General features: G+C 44.1%; 1 protein-coding gene across 2 annotated transcripts in view; it reads left to right on the top strand.

Annotated features, from left to right (window-relative positions):
• The window catches only part of Camsap1 (calmodulin regulated spectrin associated protein 1), a 69,986-nt gene that overhangs the window by 57,369 nt on the left and 2,897 nt on the right, over window positions 1–9,720 (top strand). For both annotated transcript variants that reach the window (XM_055600173.1, XM_055600174.1), the window contains 5 exons: window positions 899–1,035; window positions 1,509–1,717; window positions 2,025–2,127; window positions 3,207–3,322; window positions 3,886–4,004. In XM_055600173.1, the coding sequence (XP_055456148.1) occupies window positions 899–1,035; window positions 1,509–1,717; window positions 2,025–2,127; window positions 3,207–3,322; window positions 3,886–4,004 (684 nt within the window). The remainder of the gene's footprint in view (window positions 1–898; window positions 1,036–1,508; window positions 1,718–2,024; window positions 2,128–3,206; window positions 3,323–3,885; window positions 4,005–9,720) is intronic.

Below are 9,720 nucleotides of genomic sequence, written 5' to 3' on the forward strand. Positions count from 1 at the left end.
AGAAATGAACTATGGACTCTGGGGAATTCTCTTCTGTCCTGACCATGTCTGTGTTCTGCTGACCACATGGCATAGTCTTAGCTTTATGCACATTTTATTGACATTTGTGGTGTGTTTGTGTTTGTGTGTGTGTAAAAGCCTGAGGTTGACAATGGATATTTTACCTGTCTAATACATCTTATGTATTAGACAAGATTGAATGAGTTCAGGGTAATATGGCTGTAGACCACCTTATGTACCGAGATAAGGTGTCTTACAGAACCGGAGTTACCATTTCAGTTAGCCTGGCTAGTTTGCTCCACAGATTCCCTATCTTACTTCTCATGTACTAGGATTACACACAGGCTATTTTTCCTACTTGGCTTTTGTGTGGGTTCTGGGGATGTGAACTCAGGTCCTTACTTTTGCCCAGCAAACATTTTCTCTACTGAGCCATCTCCTCATTCCCATTTTTGCTTTGTATGGTATGGTTGCAGTTACATTGGGGTTAGCTCAGATTGTGGAAAATGTGTGGCTTTGTAGGGAAACTGAATTTGGCACAGGGCATGTAGAAGGTCATCTAACTGAGGCTATTTTGATGACGTGGATTTTTTTCCCATTGTGTCACAATGATTGTACATATGATAAGCTTATTTGTTAGTTAAAAAGAGTCAGAGCTGGGCATGGTGGTGCATGCCTTTGGCAAGCAGCAGCAGATAGATGGTTGAGTCTGAGGCCAGCTTAGTGCATAGGGAATTCTAGGCTATCCAGGGCTACATAGACTCTGTCTTATCCCCCTCTCTTAAATCAGATTTTCTGAGTGTATGTTGAAGTTCATACTTGATCAAGGTAAGCCTAAGTTGGATAGTTTAAGGGGTTCCTTGTACTGTCACTGACTATAAAGTGATGGGTTTTGTAGGATGAACAGAAGGCAGAAGATGAGCTTGCGAAGAAGCGGGCAGCCTTCCTTCTCAAACAGCAGCGGAAGGCTGAAGAGGCTCGTGCACGCAAGCAGCAGCTGGAGGCTGAAGTGGAGCTCAAGCGAGATGAAGCCCGGTAATCTCTTCCTCGGCAGCCCCCAGTCTGTGTTCAGTGGGGGAAGCTTACAGCCACTGGAGATTATGGCTGAAGAGACTCATTTCTCCTTCCTACTGTTGCTGCTTACCATTTACTAGCCATGACAGGACACATCTATGCCACTCTCATGCCAAGCACTTCCTTTGGGTGATCCTTAATTTTCATATCAGTCTTACGAAGTCCTGTGCATTCACTGTCCATTTTAATGATGAGGCTGCCAGTATACAGCATAGGAAATAGGTTGTCTGAGGTCCCAGCACTTTCCAGGGAGTTCAGGTGATTCAGTATATCATTGCCTTCTGTCCCTGTGCTCCCAACAGCTCTACTAACCCTCAGAAAGAACTACAGAGAAAGACCCTGGAGAGGGTTGCAGGAGGTGGGTGTGCTACATTTATTTGTTCTTAGGAAGAGAACCTCTCACCTAATCTCTTCTGAATCCATTTTGCTCTCAGGCGTAAGGCTGAAGAGGATCGATTGCGGAAGGAGGAGGAGAAGGCAAGGCGAGAGCTCATTAAACAGGAATACTTGCGGAGGAAACAGCAGCAGGCCTTGGAGGAGCAAGGACTTGGCAAGCCTAAATCAAAGCCTAAGAAGCCTCGGCCAAAGTCAGTTCACCGGGAAGAGTCCTGCAGTGACTCGGGAACCAAGTGCTCTTCCACCCGTAAGCCTTATCCAGCATCCTTGCTGAACTTTCTGTTTAGTGCTTGCCCTTTTTTTTTTTTTTTAATTTCATTGTAATTTCTCAAGACCTGTGTGAGGTGGGCAGGGTGCAGGGCCTTATCCATCCCTTCTATCAAGCTTGAGAAATTGAGACCAAATGTGATGCTCTGAGATGGTAAGGGGTACCCAGGGTTTGGGCCAGAGAGTTGGCTGGGTTTGACAGAGGGAAGGTCCATATTGGTGAGTTAGGACAGCAGGGATGGGCATGGTAAAGCTCTTCACAGTTTACCAATTTCTTGTTCTTGCAGCTGACAACTTGAGCCGAACTCACTCAGGCTCCAGCCTCTCCTTAGCATCTGCAGCAACAACAGAACCTGAGAGTGTTCATTCAGGGGGCACACCTTCTCATCGGTAAGGAGGCCAAGAAGTATGGGGCATCTTAGTGCACTTGTAAAGAAAAAGAGAGAGCCTTCCAGATCAAAGCTGAAGGAGAGATGTTTTGTAACCAATTCTACAATGTTCAGGAGGAAACCCAACCTACCTCCACCAGGGCTCAGCAGCTTTTGTGACATCCTTCCTCATTCTCTCCCCTTGACCTCCCTGTTCAATGTGTATACTTCTTTTTGCAAAAGAGTGAGTGGGTGATGCTTAGCCCCATTGCCCACATCTTTTAGTGTGTATCTCATAACATACTTGTCAAACCATCATCTGGCACAATTGGAAGTGTGAGGATATGTCTCAGCTGTGGGTCAGACAGGGACCAATGCTTTTGGGTTATTGGATCATTTAACATCCCCCTCCCCCTTGTTACAAAGTAGCTCACAGGTGCTGTGGGTACTTGTCTTGGCATCAGTGAATTATTAATGCAGCTTTAGGAGGAAGCCCCTGCATGTTGTTGACTTACTTAGCCGGGGCTTCATTTGAATGGTGTCATTTAAAGGCATCATGTGAATGCTGTCTGTGAAGAGGCGTTTTTTTGCCTTCGTGGTATCTAGTGGCTCTTTGTGTCCTGGACTTTGTGGAGGACTCCTAGGAGCCTTGAATGGTGATTTAGTTTTGTTTTGGAAGTTGGTTACCTGGCTAAATTCCACTCCAGCCTGGTCAGCCTGCCTAGAGAGCATCACACTACCTTCTAAGCAGTTTTCTCTGTCCTCCACCTTGCTGTTTACTGTTCGTGCTCTAGCATGCCTGCATGTACAGTGCAGGTCTGCTAGGAATCAGAGTATCGGAGGCATGGGTCTTTAGACTCGCCCTACTGTGTCTTCTCCTTCTCTGGGTCTTAGAACTTGCTTGGCAGCTGTCTTTTGGCCTCTGTTCCTGAGCCTTTATCAGTCACTCTCTGCACTCATGATAACACCCTCTGTAAGTCCTTCATCCTCACAGGAAGGCCCTGTGGCAGAACTGGGTATGCTTGTTGCCCTGATGGTATGGGTGGCCATGGTAGTGGAAGAGAAGTACAGCTAGGATACCTTGTCTTTATCTGCCTGCAGAGTTGAATCACTGGAAGCCTTACCCATCCTGAGCCGCAATCCCAGTAGGAGCACAGACCGAGACTGGGAGACTGCATCTGCAGCTTCCTCTTTGGCCTCTGTGGCCGAGTACACAGGTAACAGCCACATACCCTCTTTAAGTGTGTATTGCCCATATAGGTGCCTGGGTATAATACTCCTTAAAGTATATCTTTATTTTGGCCTAAAAGGTATTTTTTTAGTTAAGTATTTACTTGGTGTCAGAGATGTATCTTAACTGCCTGGTGTCCACAGCAGGGATGTGCAGCAGAGGACTGACCTCACACGTCCCATGGGTGCCAGATAAGCCACCTCCCTTGCTACTTTAAGAGCAGAGCTAGAACAGGATCACACATCCTGGGCTCTTCAGGTATACCTGAATACCTGAGCATTCAGGTTCCTGGGTTTGTAATTTGTAAAGTAAGGAAACTCAGATGAGAAAATAGCTATAATTATTTCAGTCTGTCTTTTTTCTTTTTAAAATTTATAATTGGAAATTATTTTGAGAAGAATTGAAGAGGTCCTTATGGTCTGTTTTCAAAAATACATGTTATTCATGATCTCAGCCTTCTGTATTTTGCTTCTGAGAAAAGTGCTGCTCTTTTGTGTGTGTTTGTGGCCTATGTTAATAATTTTGTAAATCTTGATCTGGTTTTCTTAGGTCCTAAACTCTTTAAGGAACCCAGTAGCAAATCAAACAAACCAATTATTCACAATGCCATCTCTCATTGCTGTCTGGCTGGAAAAGTGAATGAACCTCACAAGAATTCAATATTGGAGGCAAGTGTCAAATTTCATGGTAGACTAAAAGGTGCTTGCAGATTATAAATTATTATAGCCATGCTGATTGCTCAGAGGTATGTTCTCTTCCTGTTGTTTTTAGCTACCCTGTTATCTGAATAGTCGTAGTCTTTTTCTCTTGATTACCAGGGAGTAGAGGGTGTGTCCTAGGCATGAACACAGACTTTCTGTAGGGATAGAGTTTGGGTCCCCCCATAGAAGAATAGGCTTTTGAAAGGTAGAGCTTTGAAGCATTAAAAAAAAAAAAAAAATCAGTGAATGGTTTCATGTAGGACAAAAGTAGACATAGGCTTTCGAACTAGGGAAGAAGACACTTCTGTTGACGGTATGTGTGGTGCGTGGGCCATGGGAGGACCAGGACTCTGGTCCAGTGGGACTGTGGATATGGATATGTTTTTTTTCGTTTGTTTCTTTGTTTGTTTGTTTGTTTGTTTGTTTTTGGTGCTGCTAGTGGAATCCAGAGCCTCATGCATACATAATAGACAAGTACCCTGCCACCATGCCCACACCCCTTAGATGTTCAACCCCTTAGATGAGATGTTTTTAAAGGAAGAACAAGTATAAATAATTTGGACACTGAGGACAGTGTACTTGACACAGAAAGGAGGCAGGTGACCTTATGGTCCTGCTAGTGAGTGTCCATGGTTACAGCCAGGAGTTATAGAGAAGGGTGGATCCTGGAGGTGCTTTGAGCACCTGAGTCCAGAACTTAAAAGTTGGGTCATGTGAGATATGGATTGTCTTCGCAGTGTTGGTTTTCACTTTTCTGAGGCTATCTGTGTCTGCTGGGTATGGTAGCTCATGTCTGTACTCTCAGTGTTTAAGAGACTGAGGCAGGAGGATTACTATGAGTTTGAGGTTAGCCTGGACTCTAAAAAAAGAACAAGAAAAAATGTTAGTTGCCTTAGCAAGTGTAAGAATCCAGAAAGTAGTTAGAAAGTGAGCTTTAAGCTCCTCTTCACAGTTGGGAGCTTGCAGTCTGAGTGGTGAGGAGGGAGGGCCAACATCTGCACACTGAGTGCTTTCAGAGTGTGGGTATTGGTCAATAGTGTGCAGTGGCCCACAGAGGACAGGTAACTGGGTGGGCCACTATCCAGGGAGGAATCACAGATGATGGAATACATGATGGCTCTCTGTGAGTCATGCCTGAAGACAGCCACAGACTTGAAAGGTGAGTGGATGACTGGGTCCCATCAGACTTGGATTCACAGGGTATGGGTTTGAGATTGGAAACAAGGAAACTGAAACAGCCCACAGCAGCAGCAACAGGGCTTTGTGTAGAGCTTCAGGCTAGGCACAGTGCCCAAAGGTTTGCTGAAAGATGGGGTATGCATTCAAGGGCAGGTGAGAGAGGGACTCAGGGATCAGGCTCTGTTTAGAGATCACAGGGCACTTGGCCTCTGTGGGTCAAGATAAGATAGAGACTGGCTTTTCCTCAAGTAAAATGATGGCATGGATGTGAACAGAGGAAGGCAAGAACTGATTTACTCTCAGAGCAAGCAGGTTGAGTTCCTCTGGAGGCAGCTTTGGGGAAAGGAGGAGTATACTCCTGACTACCTTAGAGGGCAGAGCCTGGAAAGCCTCCTGATTTCATAGGCAGCAAATGAGAGAGGAGTTAGAAGTGGCCTTGGGTCCTATGCTGGCCCAGGGTAAAGTTAATGCAGAGGAAGGTTAGAATCCTCCGGACAGTGTGCTGACCTTGGGGAAGATGCATACCCGGAGGCCTCTGGACACAGACCCCTGAAATGTGGGGTTCCTTAACTGAGCAGGAATGGAATTTCAGGAAGAGCAATCTATGAAACTGACATGAAAACTTCCTCCCTGCTGGATAGCTTTCATTGTGCCAGGAGATACTACTGGTCACTGGGGAAGACAAGACTTTGATGGTCTTACCCAGTGCTGAACCCAGCAGGGAAGAAGTTTTTCAGGTCGGTTTCAGTTTTATTTCTCTGCAACCAAACTATGTTATGTCTTCAGCATTAGGGTCTTGCCATCTAGAAATAGAAGGCATCCAAGGACAAAGGCAGTCGTCTCTGTTTGGGGGTCTTTGGCCTCCTTGACTTGTAAGGAAGTGTTCCATGCCTGATACTGAGGAGTTTTTATTTAATAACACTTTTTTTTGTTTTGTTTTGTTTTGTTTTTTGAGCAAGATTGTCTACTCATGCAGGGTCCTTCCATGATAAAGGAGGTGTTTTCTGGTCTGTCTATTTGGTGTCGTAAATGCCTCCTGTGTGCATCATTTGAGTCTCTTTTTCTTAGCTCTGGGAAAATTTGTTTGTAATTTTGGAAAATGGCTTGTATGCCTTTGCAATGAAATTCTTCTATGCCTATAACCCATAGGTTTTTGTCTTTTTCAGAGTGTCTGCATGTCTTAAAATTCTCACTGGGTATTTTGTTTTTGTCTTTATTTGATTGTTCCAGCTTCTTTAGGGATCACATATTCTATCCTTGATACTTTTTTTTCCCAGCTTTTCAGACGGGCTCTTCTACAGTGTTTCTCTTTGTTAAATTTCTCTATCATATTATCCATGGCCTTATTTTGTTCAGTTGGCCTTACTTGTGTCTTTGAAAATGCTTTTAATTATTATTTTGAGTTCTTTGGGATTCTCTCATATTAGATGCCATTGCTGTAGGGATTAATTGCTGTTTGGTGGGGTTATGTTACCTTTGTGTTTTATATTTCTTTCAAACATGTGTATTTTATTTTATATGTATGGGTGTTTTGCTTGTGTGTATGTCGGTTCACCATGTGCATGCAGTATCCAGGTTGGCCAGAAGAGGGTGTTGAATCCTCTAGAACTGGAATTACAGATGCTTGCGAGCCACCATGTGGGTGCTGGGAATCAAACTCCCCTTCTCTGGAAGAGCAGGGGTGCTTTCAACTGCTGAACCATCTCTCCAGCCCATAGTTTTTGTATTCTTGTTACTGTATTGGGAATGATGAATCTTTGTTTGTTTGTTTTAACTATATTCTTTCAGTTGAAATATATGCAGTGTTCAGTTGGTACGTGTTGAGTGTGCAGTTCAGAAAATACTTCCTTCATCTAGTAGCTCAGGGTACTTGGTGCAAACTATATATTATTCCCTGAAAATGATGTTAATTGCTAAAGCAACACCCCATTGCTGGTTATTACCACTGCATATGTATTAGCTAGTTGACAACAGTGGCCCCTCTGACTTGAGTAACTGCTGGAGGATAAACAACCAAGGACAGTACAGTGTACTGAGTGTATTGATCTTCCTAGATACTAGTGAGAGGAGATAGGGCGGGTAAGGATAAATGCCGCGCTTGTTGGCACATGCCTGGAATTCCAGCACTCAGAGAGGCAGAGGCAGGTGGATCTCTGTGAGTTCGAGGTCAGGCTGGTTACAAAGCAAGTCCAGGACAGCCAAGGCTACACAGAGAAACCCTGTCTCCAAAATCAAACAAATAAAAAACCATAACAACAAAAGATAAGGATTAAGCATTAGATAGACTTCGAAAAGAAAAAAAAAAAATCAGTGTGGGTAGAATTAGGCTGTACAGATTTTAAAGAGTGTTAGAACTATGGAAGATGACAGTTGTGAATTTAAAGGAGTGGGCTAGGGATGAAGGTGTTTGCCGCTAAACCTGACCACCTGCGTTTGATTCCCAGGACCCACATAGTGGAGCTATTTGAATCCTACAAGTTGTCCTCTGACCTCAGTTGTGTTCCCCAGCACAAGTAAATAAAAATGTGTTTTTGAAAAAGGAGGAGATAAGAATGAGAGAAAGAATGAAATGCACGGAAGTAAGAGTGCGTGCAGTGTGGTTGAAGTGTAAAGAATGCTTCATAGTAAATTAGGTGATGAAACATGAAGAACAGTGCTAAAACCTGAGTGAATAGTATACAAATAAGTAAAGCATCATGAGACTGACATAGGAGAGTGGAAATTAAAAAAAAATGGAAAATGAGAAATAAAGAATGATGTGGGGTCAATCACTGGCAGCTGCATTGAGTTGAAAGGTGAAGTTCTCAGATCTCTCTGGCAGGTTCCACTGTGGGCCTCTGTGCTCTTGGTATGCATGGGCTTCTGGCATGTGAGGAAAGGGAGGTTTGATTCCTTTTCTGGTAGTTCCCTCAGTCCCCTTCTTAGCCTCTTTTGGTCCTGAGGGCTCATTGTATGTCCACTGTTTTTTAAAATAATATAATCTCTCTAGACTATACTGTACTGCTCCAGTCTCAGATGTGATTGGGGACAGGGTAGCCTGTGATTAGACTTCTTTCCACATGAGTATTTTCATACAGAGAGGCTGTTTGCAGCTGGCATCACAGCCCTGAGAATGTCTTCCCTTCAGACATGCAAAAAACCTCTTGTGCTCAGTTCTGTTAAAGCCTATGCAAAGGAGGAAGATGCAGGCAAGGAGGTGTACCTCCATGTGCAGGTGGTACCGTGGCCTGCCCCTAAGGACATGGAACATAACTGGTGCCATGATTTCTGCACAGGAAAACCCTTTTGAGAATTCTATCCAGGCTTGGTCATATGGTACCCAATCTGCCATGTAAAACAAATTCCAAACTCTAGAGGGAAGGCAGAGTTAATGTGACGATCGGCAGGTTAGGTACAAGGAGCCTTCCTGTCACCTATTGATTTGAACCCCCCAGAAAGTTGAAATGCCAACTTCTTTACAGTTCTACACCCAGCTGCTGAGTACACCAGTCACAACCCAGGAGCCCTGATGTGCTGCTGTCCAGCATCTGCCATCCCTGTAGATAGCGCCCTTCTTCCTGACTGTGGCTCATTCAGTTCATATTTAAACACTGTTCATATAGTTGAGACCACTGTTATATATACAGACAGATTTTCTTTTCCCACTTAATCTTTTAAAAACTTGTAAGTTTATGGTGGTTGGAGAGATGACTCTGTGGTGAAGAGCACTGGCTGCTCTTCCAGAAGCTAGGGTTCAATTCCTAGTATCCACATGGCAGCTCACAACTGTCTGTAACTCTAGTCCTAGGGCCTCTAATGCCCTCTTCTGGCTTTCATGGGCACCAGCACATTTGTGGTACACAGACATGTAGGCATAATACTCTGGGCCAGTGAGATGGCTCACTGGGTGAAAATGATTGCCATACAGGCCTGACATGAGTTTGATTCCCCAGAACACATGTACAAGTGAAAGGAGAGAAGCTCCTTGAGTAGTTGTCCTCTTACCTCCATACGTGTGCACCTCCACATGAGCATACTACTACTGCGAAGAATAACTAAACATAATAATAAGCCCATTACACTGACAATACCATATGTATTTATGAAAAGCATCTTTTCTAAAGCAAAGATAAGTAATTGTTTGCCTTTTGACAAACCTTTACAGCTTTTGGCTTTGTGGGTGAGAACTGGAGCCTCCTTTCAGTCTGGCATACCTTGCATGTCACATGGCCTCAGAAATATCCCTTGCACTTGCTGGAGACAGCAGGCTGAGATTATGACACTGTGGTCACATGCCTGGGAAGTTTAGGACCCCCCAGCCACACTTTGGGCCTGCTGGCATAGAAAGTTTAACTGGAGGAATGCACCCATGTTCACAGGTGTGCAAGTCTGTTCTCACACCCTGGGTAGCAAGTCTGGTAGCCATATTAACTGTTTGTTTGCTACAGGCTTTTGTTTTTGTTTTGTTTTTTTTTTTGTTTTTCCTGGTAACTTTATTAGGATCCGGGTTGTACTCAGGGTATAA

This window comes from Psammomys obesus, unplaced genomic scaffold (assembly GCF_907164565.1).
Source record: "Psammomys obesus unplaced genomic scaffold, mPsaObe1.curated_primary_1811, whole genome shotgun sequence".
In the NCBI taxonomy this organism is placed as follows: domain Eukaryota; kingdom Metazoa; phylum Chordata; class Mammalia; order Rodentia; family Muridae; genus Psammomys; species Psammomys obesus.